Raw genomic sequence first — 18,775 nt, 5'->3', positions numbered from 1 at the left:
TGGTGTTTTATCATACATCTGTTTTTCTACCCTCTTGATGTTGTAGCTGCCAGTGGAGGATCAACATATGTTTGTCAAATGGCCATAGCCTTCCTCAGAAACCCCACAGGTCAAGTTCTGTTGGCTGCATGGATTGCTGCACTTGCTGGATTGGCTGCCTGGTACCTCATTTGATCCATCCATCCATTGGTCGAAGACAAAACCTGTGTAGAATTTAATATTTTATGCTGATGCAGGAACACCTCTTCCTCTACCCAACTTGTGGTTTAAAGAGAAATGGTAAAACTTCTATTACTATTGTCAGACTTGAAGGATGACCCATAAAAATGAGTTACATAGAGGATTTCGTTTCTGTTGAATAAGCACATTTTTCATCCACTTCTACCTTTGAAATCTTTTACGTTACATCTGCCTTTTGGTTGTTTGCCCAATGATTTATGTATTCATGTGTTTACTTCATATGGAAGGTAGCATAGGTTAATTTGAATGAAGATGTAGTTAACTCCTCCTTATATTAAGTTGAAAGTTACCAGAACAGATGGAATTTAAAATAACTGATTGTTATAGACCTATGGAAGTACATCAAAACTAAAATGAAACTGTAATATGTAAAATGGCAATGTATTTGTATGTTTGCATTTAAATCTCCCACTCATATTTGCCATATTTGAGGTCAGTGGTCATCTACATGGTTAATGAGTAGCTTTATTTGAATTAAAATGTTAATGATAATTAAAATATAATTTCTTATGTGCATTTGTCACACTCTTAAATTATTTAAATTGCATTATCAAAAAGAATACCAAGCTAGGGTGAATTCAGAGGGCAAATTCAAATGTAAATTGTGAAACAGCACCTCCCCTCTTTGCAATTACATATTCTTGCCTACTGTGCTTATTCTGTGTCAATGCCTGTAATGATCCAGATTGAATATTAGTTTTTATAAACTTCCTAACCTGTCAAGCATGGAGTTGCATGCTTTTATACTCCATATACTCTTTTTATGACTCCATGTAAGTGTTTAATTGATCATGTGGCCAGGTTTTCTGGTCTAGTTGATAAAAATGAGGCTAAACTCTGTTTCCTGTTTGCCAGCTTCTTTTTTAAATAGCAAACATACAAATACATTGCCATTTTACATATTACATTTCCATTTTAGGTGATACCGATATGCTTCCATATAGACCAGGCTCACTTACTAACAGTTTTAGAAAATGTGTATGTTTTTATTTGCCAATCAATCCAGATTCACAGTGCGTCATTCCTATCTCCTGAACTTGCTTTTAAAAAAAACCAAAAAAAAAAACCCTACCTTTATTTAGTCTCAGAGAACACTGTGGGTGCTCATTTAAAAATGTTGCCGAATGAAAGACTTTGTTATGCATGACCTAGAAAACAGTTTATCTGCAGGGCAGATAATTGCTTAAAAGGTATCTAGTATATGTTGTTTTAACAGTCAACATAAAAGATTGTATTTGAAGAGGACATTAATAAAGGAAGGGCCGTGTTGATCTGGATTGTTCTACAGTTCAGTTTACTTACTTGAAATGGTTTGTCATATAGTGACTGAATCTTACTGTAAAACTTACTACCATTAAACCCAGTTCAGTTTGTTATTGATAGCTTATGACTGTTTCCATTCTGTCTAGCTTGATAGGATCACATTACTACTTTTTATAGCAGGTGACAGTGCTATGCCCAAAATGATTGTAATGGATGAGTCTAAAGATCTTTTGACTAGAATAATTATTCTGACCGGGAAATCAGAATACATTTGTAGTCATTTTTCCCCAGCATGTTTCCATAGAAAGGATATTTTTGACAGTGACTGATTCAGTTTTAAGCATTATGCTATGCAGTTATGTTGCACTGGACAGAGTAAGTTAACTGTCCTTTTTTGCATCTTTTTACAGAACAGGCCACTGATCATTGTGTTTGACATGCCATTTAGCGACTGTACCATTTTTTTTTTGAATAGCTAGGCTAGTTGCTGTTTTGTTAGAGCACAAGGTGTCAAATTGTTCCCTTCAAATTTACACAGATCTCTAGTTGTAAGAACCACCATTAACCAGTATTTTTTTCCAAAATAAACGTTCCATTTTCTATGAAGCTGATATACACAAGCAGTAACTCAAAACATTTTGTTTATGTCAAATAAGCATTAATGTACTCAAGAAGACCACCAGCTCAAGTTCCAAAAGTCAAAGTGCTCACAAACTGCTTCTATTTTGCACATTGAAAGGAGTGTCTACTACTATACAGTAGCTTCGGTTGTGGGATTAGTATGATTGAGTTTCTTTTGGCTGTTAGTTTTCTGTTCGTAATTAGTTTCTATTCATGTATTTCAATAAATGAATAGTGTGCAATGTGACATTTTGAAACCAAAAGAAGGGCCACTTGCAGTTTTTGTCCTTGTGAACTTCACCTTATAGTTTCCATTTTCCCATGAATCTAAAGCACAAATGGATACTTTGGATTTTGTTCCTACCATGTAAATGTGTGTTCTGTTGAGGTTGAGAGCTATTATGTTTTTCTTGAAGGTGTATAACTGTAGGATTATATTTACATTTACTGATCAGGAGGTACATTTTACAGTATGATTTCTGTGCTAGCTAGATGAAGTCTGTCCAATAAGAGGAAATGTAAGAGACATTCATACTAGATAATCCTCACTTTGAGCTTAGTTAGTTAGCACTGCTAAAAAATCTTACTTTGTAAAACACCTCCTAGGTTGCATGTGTTACTAACATTCATATTTATCCTTTTTTCCCCAAAAGGCTTTTTCATAAGTTCAGGCCAGTTGGCTCCTGGGAAATTGATGCTATGAATGAGTTACGAATAATTATTAATAATAAAAGATCAAACATCCACATAGTTTTATTACAACACAGGGCGACATGCTGACAGCAGCTTCCAGAAGCAATAGACCAGTTGTTCTTTAATTCATTCCTACATATTGCACTGACATTGTAATGAAGACCACAACGTAATGGAACAGTTAACATTAATAGCCGGATAAGTAACTGTTATTGCTGACAAGGGTCTCTACTAATAAAACATGTAATTTTAGGCATGTCCTTCCAAAACTTCATTTTAACTACCAAGAGTTGAGTTTGTGAAGAATAAAATCATGATTTAACTGAATCAATGCTACTCTGTGTTCCTGTTTTATTCTAAATCTGCAAATTTTTCTGAAACAGTATTAATATACACCTGCCATACATGTTGAATTTTATCACTGATATCTAAACAGTGACACACTGAAAGCTTTAAATAATGACTGCTATTTTACAGAGCTTGTGAGGCAGAATGGAGGTTATTCCACCTTCTTTTCAGTATGATCTGAGGTCTGAAAATGACAGGGCACTCTCAGGAACTTAAACATACAGAATCTCTTTATGGAAATTTAGTATTGTTACACCTGAATACAACCCGGCGGCCACCATGCACTCTTTGTCCAAGACATGTTGGGAGTATAGATGAAAACATTGTCTAGAATTGGCACATTTTGTTAGGGGAAAAAGGACAAGTACATATTTTTTTAAAACGAAGGTTCTATTAACAGGGCACACAATGAACAAAATCATTTTAAAAGAAACTATTAATTCAGCATGAAGCCAGGTCATTTATGAGATATTTCTTGTTTAAGGGTTCCAAGAATTTCTCAAGAGGCCAGCTGAAATCGTTTCACAATTACTGCAGACTAGAAGATACTGCATATCTAGCTAGTCAGATAAAGGTTACTATAACTTTTATAGGCCTTTTATAACATCATCCTCTCCCAGGGGTCTGAGAAGCCAACAGTCCTGTCATTAAACAGTGTACACACACCTGCTGTGCTATCTATGGCTGGGAAAAATCATGAGGTCAATGTGGTAGCCAGCCTCACCACACACTCTCTTGATTAGCCATTCTGTTGCAACTGTCCTGGATCCTCTTCACCAAGTACACTTGGTCTCCTGTTCTCCTAGTTTCCTGTATATCTTTTACCTGAGCAAAAGAAGACCAATGTGAATCAGTGTTTTGTAAACCCAAGGAACCATATTTATGCATCTGACACAGACGGGTCTTCCAGAAACATTTGAACAATAAGAAACAGTCAAACACTTCAAATGCAAAATTCTGCTGACAAATTATTCCAGCATGGCTGTTATTAAGGATATCTTCAAAGTGGCCCAAATCTGTTGTTTTCCCTTCATGCAACACAGAGCAGTTTTTTGTCTAACAGTCTGAATAGCAAAACACACATGGGAACATATTCATTAAGGGTGTGTTTAGAAAGTACAGATTTTACCATCTTTAACAATGGTAACTCTGTGTATATGAAGCACACCCTAATTCATGCAAAATGTTTTGGCAGGGGGCCAAAATATTAAAATAACTAATCTTCTTGCCTCTGATCATAGCTATGTTAGTGCTACTTAACCTCAGTTCAGCTTTCGATATGATAGACCAAAGTATTCTCCTAGAAAGGTTAGTAAACATGGTTGGAATCATAGAGAAGAGTCCTATCGTGGTTCAAATCTTACTTAACAGAACGTTATCAGTTCGTAAAGGTAAATGATTTATCTTCCTATTATTCAAAAGTAAGATTTGGAATTCCGCAAGGCTCTATTTTAGGACCATTATTATTTACTTTATACATGTTACCGTTAGGCACAGTTATAAGTAAGCATGGCATTAACTTTCATTGTTACGCAGACAATATGCAACTGTACATATCAGCCAAGCCTGATGACAAACTGATGTGTAAAAGACGTGAAATGCTGGATGTTACGTAACTTCTTCCTACTACACAGTAACAAAACAGAGGTTCTTCTTCTGGGTCCAAAAGTGGCAAGAAATAAATTACCCGATTTAATTTTAAATCTCACCGATTTTCCAGTTACACCTGGTTCAGCAGCAAAAAATCTTGCCGTCATAAGTGATTTATCATTCGATCAACACAAAGGCAGCATCACTAGAACAGCTTTTGTACATCTTCGCAACATTGCCAAGATAAGAAATGCCTTATTCATGCGTGACGCAGAAACATGAGTACTTGCTACTTCTAGGCTAGACTATTGTAATGCACTACTGTCAGGATGCACTAGCAGGAATTTAAGCAAACTTCAACTAGTCCAAAATGCTGCAGCCAGGTCCTCACTAAAACTATAACATTTGATCATATCAGTCCAGTTCTATCATCACTTCTTGGCTGCCTGTTAAATTCCGTACTGATTATAAAATACTTTTATTGACGTACAAAGCTCTACATGGGCTCGCTCCACAAGACGACTACTCTGATCACAGGGTGCTGGCTTATTAATAGTTCCTAGAATTCATAAGGCTGCAGATGGGGGAAGAGCCTTTTCTTATAAAGCCCCCAAACTTTCGAATGATCTTCCAGAAAAAGTTCGGGACTTAGACACAGTCTCAATCTTCAAATCTTGGCTGAAAACTCACTTGTTTAGTTTAGCTTTTGGTAGTTAATTGTTCCCCCCTTAGATAATCCAGGGATCCATGGACACAGGAAATTATAGTAAACTGAGATGCTGGTGCTGTCGTCATGCTGCTTGCACGCAGTCACTCAGGTTTGTGGATGGTGGAGCGGAGGGATGCCAAACTGTTTCAGAGTGCTCCCGTGTCTGTGTGCCCTTCTTGTTCTCTCCTTTTAGTTAAGCTGTTATAGTCAGATCTGCTGGAGTCATTAGCCACAATCTGGAAATGTTCACATTCCCTGTTTTACACACAAACAGAAAAAAACTAATTCCATTTCCCGGGCTTTTTCAGAGTAAACGGCTGCCCACCTGTCCGGCCGGACACTGAAAGATGACTGACTGTCAAGCTCTCCTGCTACCCGCTTCAGACCAGCTGCCCACGCCCCAGCTACCGCCACTTGCCTTGGATTAACTGCCCAACCTACATTGACGTTTTCATGGACTCCTAGCTATTACTACTACTAATACTGCTACTATTAATATTAGTAGTATAATAACTTTGTAGGTAGTTTGACCAGAGGAGGACAGGTGCCCCCTTGTGAGCCTTTGTTCCTCCCAAGGTTCCTTCCTCAGCTCTGAGGGAGTTTCTCCTCGCCAGAGTCGTCCCTTGGTACTTGCTCACCTGGGGGTTTTACATTCTTGTTAAAACTTTGTCTTTACTAGAATTCTGTGAAGCTGCTTTGTGACAACATCAGTTGTAGTGCTACAAATAAATTTGACTTGACTTGATTTTGAGGTTAAGAAGTCAAATGCACTGCTTCCCCTACTGACCAAACCTTGTAGTGTTTAAATTTCAATAACTGAAAAGAATAACCTTTGATTTAAAACTTTTTTAACTGTAGAATGATGTAGTTGCGTTATTCTGTAGTGTGATTATTTTCCTAGAATAACATATTTAAATCATGTATTATTGTAGTGGATGAGATGCTTTTGCATTAACTGTGTTTTATATTTTTTGAGTTTTGGCTGGTGTCAGTACTATGTAAGTACTAAGACAAAAGCACAGCGTAATATGTCTAAACGGAACAGAACTGTTGCACCATTTGTTTATATCAATGTGCATATCAAGTAAGTATATCTTGATTTTGTATTGGATTGCCATATGCACAGATCATTACCATTATTGTTATTTTCTATTTTTATATCAAGTACCGGTATCATAGATGACACTGATAAATTTATTGGTTAATTAATCTCAAATCAAGCTTTTATTTCACTTTGCTTAAATTTACACACACTCCTATCAGACATGAATTTAATGACCCAGGTTCCCCAAAATGAAACTGCTGAATAATAAAAGCTTCAATAGAGAGTGTTTCTATTCAGCATTACAATATCTCAATTTTGGCTTTGCTAGCAATATTCTCCATATCATGTGAATGCTTGATCCACTTCCACAATTAAAACAATCGTAGAAATTCAGTTTAACCTCTTCTTTGAACATTGTCCAGTGGGGTAATTTGTTGTTCATCCTCAAAGTTTACGGCAGCAGATTTTTGAAAAGGGTTGATTGTGGAACAATTTTTGTTCTGCATGGGAGGGTCAATTCAGGAGTGTAATCTGCTCAGATTATATCGAATATGGACATGCTGAACAGATAATTAAAAACGGGCTGTCATGGTTTTAGGGAACGTGCCATCGTTCAAATGTCTCTCCCACTCGCTGCTTATAATTTTCTTCAATTTGGAGACAAATCTTTCCTCTTGGTTCTTCTTCCCCTCCAAATGTTCTGGTACATGCATTGATTGTCTGAACTGTTCAGATAATTAATGCAAGCCAGCTCAATTTTGCTTCAGCACAGATAATTTAACATTATAAACCAAAATGCCAGGTTATTAAGACACTTCAAGATAATGCTTATTAAAGCAATTTGCACTTGGCATTCATGGTGCAGGATGTGCATGAGATTCTTACCTGTAGTAGTAGTGGTAACACCATTAACAGTCCCTTCCACATCTGATTCATCTTCTGCATAGCTCATAATAAGGGCACGCTGTCTATCAGTCAGCATTCTAGCAGAGAACACAGAGTGCGAGAACATTAGTTCAACCTAGACCAACATTTAAATAGGAAGAGGAAGCTTTAAACAAAAAGCATCTTACTTGGGGACTCGAATCTTAACGTGGATGTAATGATCCCCATAACCATAGCCACTGACTCGTGGTATTCCCTTTCCAGAAAGCCTAATTCTCTGGTCTGCCTGAACACCAGCTGGGATCTACAAAACATTTCACCGTCATTTTCAGTTTCCATCACAATATGCTATTCTCTGAGAAGGCTTTGGCATAAAAGGAATGCCATGTCATTTCTGGGGTGAGGAGTTACTCACAGCAAGGTTGATAGTTTCATAGAGTCCTTGTGCTCTGACTGTCCCTCCCAGCATAGCCTGAGCCACAGAGATTGAAACATCTGAATGGATATCTGCCCCTTCTCTCCTAAACACAGGACTTTTCTGGACCTGAGGGTCAAAACAAAACAAAACTAAAAGGAGAGTTCCAATAAAAAAAGCTTATTTTGGGCTTGGTACTTTAGAACGTCATCATAAAAACCCTGTTAGAAAGGTCAAAGCATTCTTTAAATATGCACAAAAACAAGCACACAAAAGAAAGCACTTTCTTACATAAGAACACAATCAAACTGGCAGAGATTCAACCAGTCGCTGTACACCTGTTTAACACTTTATTAGGCAAGCCTTATGATATTTCTCATTTGTTCTTGATCTTCTTTTCTGTTTTTCCTTTAAGGGTCTTTAAGGCAGCATGTTACACTCAGTTCTATAACAGCAAGCGTTATTTAACTAAATTTATGAATGAACTGACATTTACAAGAATTCTTCAGATTTTAGGTTGCCATCTTTGTTAACAAATAAAACACTAAAAAGAATTAAAATTACTAAACAATTTAAAATTAGTCAAACACAGGCTTGCACTAGACATAACCAAAGCAAACTGAGAAGATTGTTTACTCAAGCGTTCCAGTCTACAATGCCTACAACAGAACTGGACAATGGTTATGCTACCCCTTAAAGATGAAATTCCCCCCAGTATTTTCAGCTAACTCCACCCCTGGCTCAACTTTGGAAAATGCTCAAAAATGGGAAAAGCATTGCAGTGATCAACAGGTCACTTGGAGGTGGGGCTGCGAGCAATCCGGTGGGCTGGGCTGCTGTGTTTTTGGAACTAGCGTACGTTAGCTACAAGAAAATATGGAGAGTGAGAGAATCAAATGGCATTTTTGCAATGTAGGGGTCTTACGAGGCTGATGATTTTTCTCTATTACCATCCCCACCTTTCTCCATCTGATCAGGCAGCGCGTCTTGAGCCTTACAGTATGAGCCACTGACTCAAGCTGCCAAAGAGTTAACATAGTGCCAGAAAATTATTAGCAGCGAGTGGGAGAGATATTTGAACGATAGAACATTCCCTAAAACCATGATAGCCAGCTTTTAATTATCTGTTCAACATGTCCATATTCAATATAACCAGAGTCCTGATTACTTAGACGCCTTGAATTCCGAATGAAAAGTGGATTTCTTTGAACATTGCTTTATTCAGTTTGACATCAAGGTCGTAGACTGCATTGCTGGTCAGCCAGGGTTTGCTGCAGTGGCCCTAAATCCTTATGTTCTGGAAGCTGCAAAATGGCACTTACTGGCGTTACATCAGAGCCAGTTCCCTTTCAGTTTACATTTCCCTTTATAAACCGATACTTGGGCACACACTCCTTACTGAACAGAAAACAACAGCAAGCAACAAGAAAAAAGGTTGAGAAAAGCGTACGGATGAAAGGCTGCCATAGTTGGCAACAATGGCCATTTAACGTGAACCTTTCCTGAACTGTTTCACTTTTTGTAGTTCCAGTGTTGCTTGCCACTGTTATTTCTTTTCAGTGAATTGAGCAACTGAGGGTGTGCGAAAGGAAACATGAATCGAATGCAAAACATGCAGCTTTATGACTTGCTTTCCATTTCATTCCAACATAATTATTACAAACTAAGCTTAGATTAATTGGGTTACTTACAGTTGGTACAGACATCTGGCATATCACAGCCTTGTGAGGTGGTGCTGGGGGTATTTAGCTCAGCATGTGATTGTGGTTCTCTTTGCTCCAGGGTCCTATGCTTTCACATTTATGAACGTGGTGTGAGTAAGGCGTCATCAGGGGCCGTAACATTTTTTGACTGATTTGCACACTACCAGAGTACGATGACATGTCATCTGCATTTATAGCAGAGTTGAACCAGAGGGGTGCTGCAGAGGTGGAACTGACCATGATAAAAATAATATTTTTAGTTATGTTTTTAGTTAGGAAATATGTACTCACATTTTATGCAGGACTGGTATATTTTATTATTACACAGCAGTGCATTTCAGCTGTTCTCAGGGTGTAGTTCATTTTTAAGGTTGCATGTTTAATTGCTTTGTACCCTGAACACAATGGCATGATGTAAATGTGAGCTGTATTTTTTCCCTGCCCCCCATAAAAATGAGCTGGGGAAGTCATATTAGCATAGTATGAAACTAACACCTATCTACAATACACATATATACAAAATTGCAACTCACTCACCCTAAACGTAATGAAGATTTCTTTATTTCCCACTGGCATCCTAACAGTCTGTCCATCCTCAATACCTATAAAAATCAAACCAACCACATAAAGGTCAGGCCACGATTTCAGGGGAACAAACAAATCAAAATTATATTTTGGGAACCAAGTTCTCTAATTTTAGTTTTTTCCATTTTTCTAATGGAATGCTTTGCAAATATTCTAATTCTAATCATCAAAAGAATTGTGAGGCTGAGGAAGACAGGCTGAAAGACAGCACAACTTCATGTAGGCTAATCTGATTAGCATTAAGCTAACCAACTGCTAGTTACAAGAGAACAAGTGGTAGGACTTCAAATAACTAATTCACGCATAACAACTGTGGTGACTTTGTGGGCTAAACGGCTGATATGAATGCTTAACTGACTCACCAGCAGGCACAGGTACCACAACAGTGCGTCTCTGCTTGGTCTGGCCTGTCCCACGACATGCCACACAGGGTGAGGTGATTACTGAGCCGCGGCCACCACACCGGCGGCAGGTAGAGCGCATTACAAAGGGTCCCGTGTTCACGGTCTCCTACAAAAATACAAAATGCAAATTCACTGCTAGCACTGCCATCGTATGCACAGCTTAAATTAGCATACCTAAAAGCATGGCTAACCATTCCAGTCCCATTGCACTGGTGGCAGTGCTGGATCTTGGAGCCAGGCTCATGGCCTTTCCCATCACAACGCTGGCAGGTGCCATCAATGTTGACTGTAATTTCCTTATTCACACCTTTGGCAGCCTGGGTGAAAGTCAGCTCCATGACAAACTGGTGAAAATGACAGAACAGATGGAACATAGCTAATCAATGATAGAATAACTTTGTCTATTTTTTCCCTGCATTTTCTTTGTTGTTCATTTTCTGAACTCAACTTTAACAAATCTGGGAAGAAAAAAAAAAGATGAACACAGATCTCACCTCCTTAGTCATCATGTTCTTGAAAGGGAATTATTTTCTTTGAGCGCCCACACACACACACACACACACACACACACACACACATTTCTTATCTAAGCCATATTTTCCCTTACTAAATTATGTTTCACCCATTATATACTATGCTAATACTTAATAACACTAAAATTTGTATGCCAACAAATGACATAAGCAAACCATATCTGTTAACTACTATACCACTATGACACTGATGAAAATGACTGACCTCCTGAGGCTGACCAAAGATGCTGCTGAAGTCCCCAAAGCCTTGACCACCAGAAAACTCCCCAAAGATTTTGCGAAAGAGCTCTTCTGGGTCCACACTGGCCCCTCCACTCCAGTAATGCTGACCGGCTCCAGCTCCTGCCTGGCCTGCCTCAAACCCTGCTGACCCATATGTGTCATATTGCCTCCTCTTCACTTCATCAATGAGAACCTACATTGAGAGAGATGAGAACTGTCTCTTTGTCTTTGCTGCATTAAAGCAGACTTGACATGCATGTAAGACCTGACGCATTAAAAACTATGTGACATAAGAATCTGAAAATGAAACCTCATAGGCTTCAGCCAGCTGTGCAAACTTCTCTTTGGCCTGAGGGTCATCTTTGTTTGTGTCTGGATGATACTTCTTTGCCATCTAAAATTCAAAACAAAAAGTCATCATTTATTGACAGTTTCAAAGTTATATATGTATTTACTTATGGCAATTATATACATTACATATCTATGACTCAGACCGCATGCAATTGAAATTTGTCTAATATTACATTGAACTATCTGGGATCCGGCTGATGTCTTACTTGGTAATAGGCTTTCTTAATTTCTTTTTGGGAAGCTGTGCGTGGCACACCAAGGATCTGGTAGAAGTCCTGTTTATTACTGGCAGGAGCACTAGTGTGGAAAGACAGCTTGGAAATGACATGAAGAGAACTCCCAACTAATGACAAAAAAAAAACATTAAAAACAAAAAAATATTTTAGACGACACATTAACGCAAGCTTTCTAGTATTAAACTGTACTTCGCAGCTACGTTAATCCAGCGTTACAGTGCAAACAGTACTGTCAGTGAACTAAATCCTGCCGGTGCTTCGCCAAAAGTCACAGAACCTAGTTACACTCTAGAAAATATAATTCATTCTATTTACCATCATCCTTGGATTCAAACATAACTTACTGACCGAGGCCCTGTTTCCCAAAAGCATCTTAACCAATGTAAAGTGTTCAGTGTGATGCTTGCACTATCATGTAGGCCACACAGACTGCTCTCTTTTCCTGTTACATCTCTTTCAAGTTGGCATGGTGGTATGCCAACTCACTCCGTCTGTCACACAACTGACTGTGACTAAGTTGGGTACGATGTGACAAGGTCAGGATTTTCAACCTGAACCAGAGAACCTTACAGTAGCGGCACTGCTGCTTGATTTTGAAGCAGTTTCGTTCCATTCACTGAAGAAAACCTAAACCATGACCTATTTGTTAAGCAGATTTATTAAGGGGAATGAACTAACTAGTTAACCTAACTAACGCTAGCTAACTTCTCTAACTAGCTAGCTGGGTGTCTGGCTTCTTGAAAACAAACCCTCGACATTTGCCAACTCACACAGATTCAAATAACAGTTAACGGTTAATCTTAACACTTGTTGTTGAAAACGTGGCGAATAATGAAAAAAGGGAAAGCGTACGACTGTGTATTCTGTATGAAGTAAACATATTTTGCTGTTAGCTAGTTAGCTAGCTATTAACATTTGGCCAGGCTAAGGATAGCAAGCCAGCCAGCTTTGGCGAAGTATGCAGGCGCTCACCTGAAAGCCCTCTCAATGTCACGGCTTTCTGCGCTCCTCCGAGCATCGTGCCACCTCCGGCCCAGAACCTTCGAATCCCGAATTTGGAGACAGGTCGACTGCTTCCATTGGGACATAAGGTAAGAGCGGAACAACTCCGCCGATGACATGAGAACACGGCCACTGTGAACCAGCGTGCTGAGCAACAAGCAGTAGAAGACGCCATCATTACCTCTGAGCGGCCGCTTCACTGACAAAACTGCGCAAGTGTAAAAAGTTCCGCGCATGCGTAGCGCTGAGTGAAACGAAGATATTTTGAGAACAAATAGAGTCTCTACTCGAGGGTGAAGTAGTCTGATGGTAGTAAGTGTTATGAATTCAGGTAACACCCTTAATATTTTAAAAGATGAATTCTTAAGCTGTCATAATTATTATTACCTTTACCTTTATGTAAATTTGATTTTGGAAATACATCCACGCACACCATAGTGATAGTACGACTATGCAGTTCATTCATATTCAATACACATACAGGAACATCTCATTTTCTTAGAGTGACAAAAGCAACAAAACCATGCCTTTGAGCTTAGGCGTCCCATATTTTCCGAATTCATGTGCATATAAACTGACTAGAAATTCTTTTGCAGTCTTTTGTTTTGTCTAAACATTTTACCACTTCATACCACGTCACTTATCTTGCACAAAAATAACATAAAGAGATACATCAGATTAGTGTTCGTGAGTTAATGTCTTATTTTTCTTTGACAGCCCGCTGTGTGAAGTGTACAGAATGTTTGGGTTGCTCTTTACCGGGCAGCAGACTCTGCGATCTAAAAATACATTGGATGTGAAACGGACTATGAGCTTTTGACTTGAAGCTCAGCGAATTGGGGAATTGCTGAAAGATGCGTAGTGAAAACGCAGCCCATTCGGCTCAATCCGAGACTGACAACAGACGGAGACACCCGGAAGGTGCAAAAGCAAAAGCAAAGAGACAAGAATGAACCGCTTCAAGACGTCCAAATTTAAGAACACGACTCCCAAGATTCCTAAGAAAGATGTGAGTACTGTTGTTACAGTGACATAAAGCTGAGAGTTGTATGGTTTCGGCTAGTCCCGCTTTTTGCTGTTCTTTGGTGAAGCTGAGGGTCCGCTGAACAGGCTGAACAGCGCCTAGAAATGTATGGAGGATGTCTGACGACTGATTTCCTCCCTCTTCACAAAACGTGGCTATATTTGGAAATCTCACAAATGTACACTCGTTAGTCTGCAATCACAGACTTATCAGTGTACGTTGTGAGAAAGTTTTGAATTAATATCCGATAGTTTATCAGATGCTTTTCCCATGCTATATCGAATTGCCATTTCTACGTACTCAAGCGCGGGCTGCTATTTTGCCTCAGTGTATTTATTACGCGCAAGCATCATAACTTAACCAGCAGCTTAAAGTGTGCTGTATTAGATCACTTAGATGCATGTTTGTTTTTTCTTTTTTGTAGACGCACGATGTCCCTTCCGATGTAATTTGCTTTGGACTTACACTAAGGTCCAAAACTTTTCCGTCCACTACCTAGAGCTCTTAAATATGTCAATAAAAGTTTTTGGTCCATTTTTCCTCATTACAGCTTGAACTTAGTGTATCATCGATTCCAGACGAAAATCCTCTTTATTTTAGCTATTTTAGAGCCTGCTAATATTGTCATAGTATGTTTCACCTTGTTCTGATGTTTTTCCAGTTGTTTCAAAGGCATATATATTTAGTGGGTTTAATGTGAAGTAACTATTTGAAAAGCAATGATTTCTCAAACAAGATAAACTAGAACTCACTCATCTCTTTTTAATATAATATATTGTTAAATAATAGGCATCCATATCCAGGCTGATGAGTGGTGAACAAGGCCATTTCTAAACATTTGTACATTTGTGGGCCCCAAGCAACTCTTATTTCATAGTTCCATATAGCTCAATCTGAAATCATTTTGTATATTAGAATGAAAAAGTGCATAAGACTTTTCGTCAGTGAGAGATGTAGAGAAGTCATGCCTTTTTCATAAGAGTTTTATATCACAAAGACCCCCCACACCTCTTATGAAGCTTACAGCTAGAAACCCTGATGGTGAAATGAAGATGATTCTGTGCAGTGGGATTAGACCTGCTTGTATGCATAAAGTCCTACAGTCATTTTCTTCAAACTAATTTCTTCTAACTAGAATAATTGTTGTTCCTGTGAGATTGGATTTACTCATGAAGCTCAAGACAAGTGTATTTATTCTTGAACTCACCACCATAAACACGCTTCTTTTACTCACAAGTCACAAGGGCAGAAAAAATTTACTCCTTGCACCTTGTCCAGGGCCACCAAGCTATGCAGTGCAGCAGTGAGCATAAGAGCTGGCGTGGGTACAGCAGTTAGCTGTGCTAGAAATTAGACCTGTCAACTATCTCTTGTAGAGCTGCAGATGTACACTGGTTAGGGGTATCAGTTTGGATGGGCAACTTGCTGAGGCAATTGCCTCACCACATCAGCCCTGGCAACAAGACATTTTTTTGCGTGGTTGTGTTAATCTAAATGCAGCCCAGATTTCTGTGGAGGCTTTTAATATAGTTATGTTGGTGAATGGACCACATTGTTCCTGTGTTTCACTCTGGTGCTGATGTTTTGGCTCGATGTCCCAGTGTAGGAGTCTGCCTGAGAAGCAGTGCCATGCATATTTCAGCTTAAACCCAATCCTGTTAAGTTGACTGCCTTATAGTGGCAGTCTGTCAAAGAAATTAGGCCTTTCATAACATCACACTCAGTCAACAGAGTGCCTTCACATCAACGCTTTGTTGGACATGACCATTGCATAATGGTTTCCCAGCAGCCCCAGGGTGTACTGCTTGAGCATTCTTGCCCCTTTTTCCTCTACTCTTTTACTTATAATCTAAAGGACTTGTGTATTGCAGGAAGCCTTTTACGCTTCCTCAAGTTTCTGCTGTTTCAGAGAAAAAAGGCCTGTAGCCTGTGTGTACTTGCAGGCATTTTCAACTGTCAGTTAGACTGCAATATGCCAACCATTTCCTCTTTCCTGTTTATAGTGTTGTCATAGCTTTTTACAGTCATAACTTTTTTGAACTGTTATAATGTTGTGTATTATATTTTATGAAAGACATAAATGGTTTTGGAGGATGTTTTTCTTGGCTTGGATTGGAAGCAAGAGTGTTGGTTTAGTTCAGCCTGGTTGGTTTTATTCATTCTGTCTATCATTACTCAAAGATCACATTTTCATTTCCTCTTGTAAACTTTTTCCATCCTTGGTGCAGATGCAACCACCTGTGACTTTTAACTCGTGTGCCCCTCATCTCAGGTCAGCTGATATTGCATAACCCTATGGTCGACCCACCCAGTAAACCAAAATAGCTTCTAATACTGAATAAATTTTTAGTACTGTACACACTATTACACATTTACACTTTCAGGAATGTTAATGGGTGCCAAGATTAGGCCTAAGGCGGTGGAAAAGGAAATGTGCCTAAAAAGGCCACAGAGTTCCACAAATGTTTGTTGAATATGATTCTTAATTAGTAAGCATTGGTTTCTCCTTTGGCCATAAAAAGACCTCTCAAATGGGATGAGAGGTCATTTTCTAGCCAAAACAGGCACAAATGCTTGCTTATTATGAATTAAATTAAACATATGTTGTGGAAGTCATATAGCATGTCTGAGAGCTGGTTGAGATGCATTGGCTCAGAGCTTATCTATTGGACATAAGCTGAGTTGGAATACTTGGAATATGTTACTATAACAATTCATTAGCTGTATTGAAACACAGATTGGCCATTACTTCAGGAAGCAAAAAAAAAAACTTTTTCAGATTGAGATGGGTTTTCAGCTAATTTTTTTTTTTTGTGATTTCCACAGGACTGGGTGTCAAATGCACGAGGAAGCTCATTGAACTCTCTGGGCAACCAGATCAAATCCAGCTGCAGTTTTGTGGCTTTTAACACCGAACAGACTGGTAAGCTAGTAGTATCTGTAAACAGTACTGTGTAGAGCTGCTGTAGGGTGCATTCTTCACTATTGTGCAAGCAAGCTCTTTCTGCTATGGAATGTGTCTCGTGTGTCTGAACGTGTGTATGGCGAGGCCTCCATAGTCTATAAGTCTATAAGTGCTGATCTACGTTTTGTGTTGTTGTTGTTTTTTTTGGGACTAGGCTCATCCTAGATAAACACAGAGCACCCTCTTTATTCAGAATGTTGAATATGTGAACAAATTCATTTAGGTTAATTCCACTTCAAAAGGCCAGATTCACATGATAGCTATTTTGTTTATTACATCTCATACAGGTTAAAGCCAGTTTAATTCAGTCATCAGCTATAATGTGTGGTGTAATAAGCAAAATGGCGAGTGTGAATTAGGTGAATTGCTTCACTGACCTGCATAACATTGGAGCTGTTTTCATGACTGACAAAGACTAATCTGGCCCTAGATCAGCTTGCTTAGCTTGTTATTGCTGCTTGCCAGATTCAGATAGCAAATGATTTATAAACATGCCTCATGATAAAGGTTCAGTGTTTTGTTGTTTACCTATTTTTGCTGCCATTTCAACCCTGGCTTTTCCCCTCAAGGTGGTGGAATGGTGGGACTCTGTTCAGTAGATCCTGGACCTGATGGCAAATGGACAGTTATGCAGATTCCATGTCATGCTGGTAAGACTTCTTTAAAAAAATGTGGACTTCCATAATTACTAGAAATGCACTGACATGGGAATTCTGGCAGATACCGATATCTCATGTATTTTCATATAGTATATAGACTTATACATGCAGTAAAATGAATAAAATGCACGTTTTAGCACAACAGCTCTAAAGGTTCTGCTTTTCCAGAATACAATGAATGTATCATGAAATGGTAGTTTGAATGATCAATTAAATCTAAGTATCAGTTTAATGTTCATCATTCTTTAAAACAATTATCTCCAGATTCTGATATGATTCTGATGTCATTATGCATATCTCATAATGTATATGTATTTTCCATTTTAATCCCTTAACACCCTTATATTCTTATTAAGTCTCGCTCTAAAGATAGCAGTTGGTTTTGATAGGCCTATGTGAATTGGGTAAATAGCTTTGTATAGCAAACATATGCCCACATGCGTCTCTTACCTACATGAATTTTTCGTAATGATCTCTTTCTTTCTCTCAGACCAGGTGACAGATCTGGACTTCTCACCATTTGATGACTATCTCCTGGCCACTTGCTCGTCTGATGAGACGGTATGCTTGGCCTGCTCTGTTCTTCCTCTGTGCTTTTTTAGTCTTCAGTCCTGTTTTCGTCATTGACATCAGTAGACTTACTGTGATACCCATGAGACATATAGGACCTATATGTATATGACACATATAGGACCCATATCTGGGCTGTACAGAGCTAAACTCATATTTTTCTTGTTATCCTCTTCAGATCTGAGGCTAGCTATGTTTTGTTATGAAATATTTATGTGTGTGTGTGTGTGTGTGTGTATGTATATGTGTGTGTGTATGTATATATATATATATATATATAATGTGTGTGTGTGTTTGTTTACTAGGAAACAATATTTGTATAATGATTAACCAGTACAAGGACTGAGGAAAACATATAAAAGTTAGTGTGGTGACATACCTGCTTCTGTACAGCTACAATACCTGAGAAAAATGTCCAGTATCCTAGACACGTGAAGGCTGTACTGCCACTGGTCACTTTAGATTGGAATCTGTAAAGGACTTGTATTATAATGTTCTTACTTTACTTGAACCACAATTTTTCTGTTGTGACTTAAAGATTAGTGAAATATTGTGACATTTATTGTGATTTACTACTGCAAAAGCACTGCACTGCTGCTTTAAGCTAGAAAATGACACTTCCAAAAGAAAATATTGTTTTTGTGTAAAGTCAATCATAAGATTGTTAAGCTGGCATAAAGAAAATACAGTCTTCCTCCTACATTGCGAGTGT

The 18,775-nt window shown here is 38.5% G+C and overlaps 3 protein-coding genes across 4 annotated transcripts in view; 2 read left to right on the top strand and 1 right to left on the bottom strand.

The window, feature by feature from the left end:
• The window catches only part of LOC108431930 (heme oxygenase 2), a 37,471-nt gene extending 34,327 nt beyond the window's left edge, over positions 1-3,144 (top strand). For both annotated transcript variants that reach the window (XM_017705427.2, XM_017705428.2), the window contains one exon: positions 47-3,144. In XM_017705427.2, the coding sequence (XP_017560916.1) occupies positions 47-174 (128 nt within the window). In that variant the 3' untranslated portion in view covers positions 175-3,144. The remainder of the gene's footprint in view (positions 1-46) is intronic.
• Positions 2,860-13,051, bottom strand: dnaja3a (DnaJ heat shock protein family (Hsp40) member A3a). Its single transcript, XM_017705426.2, has 11 exons — positions 12,816-13,051; positions 11,814-11,950; positions 11,567-11,650; positions 11,240-11,449; positions 10,693-10,845; positions 10,460-10,607; positions 10,050-10,114; positions 7,810-7,938; positions 7,583-7,698; positions 7,395-7,492; positions 2,860-3,990 (listed from the first exon to the last, which is right to left on the bottom strand). The coding sequence occupies exons 1-11, from the start codon at positions 13,021-13,023 to the stop codon at positions 3,968-3,970; spliced, it is 1,371 nt and encodes a 456-aa protein (XP_017560915.1). The 5' UTR covers positions 13,024-13,051; the 3' UTR covers positions 2,860-3,967.
• Positions 13,052-13,707: 656 nt separating this feature from the next.
• The window catches only part of coro7 (coronin 7), a 164,819-nt gene continuing 159,751 nt past the window's right edge, over positions 13,708-18,775 (top strand). The window contains exons 1-4 of the mRNA XM_017705429.2: positions 13,708-13,854; positions 16,696-16,792; positions 17,404-17,484; positions 17,984-18,054. Coding sequence (XP_017560918.1) covers positions 13,795-13,854; positions 16,696-16,792; positions 17,404-17,484; positions 17,984-18,054 — 309 coding nt within the window. The 5' untranslated portion in view covers positions 13,708-13,794. The remainder of the gene's footprint in view (positions 13,855-16,695; positions 16,793-17,403; positions 17,485-17,983; positions 18,055-18,775) is intronic.

This window comes from Pygocentrus nattereri, chromosome 14 (genome assembly GCF_015220715.1).
Source record: "Pygocentrus nattereri isolate fPygNat1 chromosome 14, fPygNat1.pri, whole genome shotgun sequence".
NCBI lineage: Eukaryota > Metazoa > Chordata > Actinopteri > Characiformes > Serrasalmidae > Pygocentrus > Pygocentrus nattereri.
Note: the sequence above shows the minus strand (reverse complement) of the source record. Positions and strands in the feature narration are given on the sequence as shown.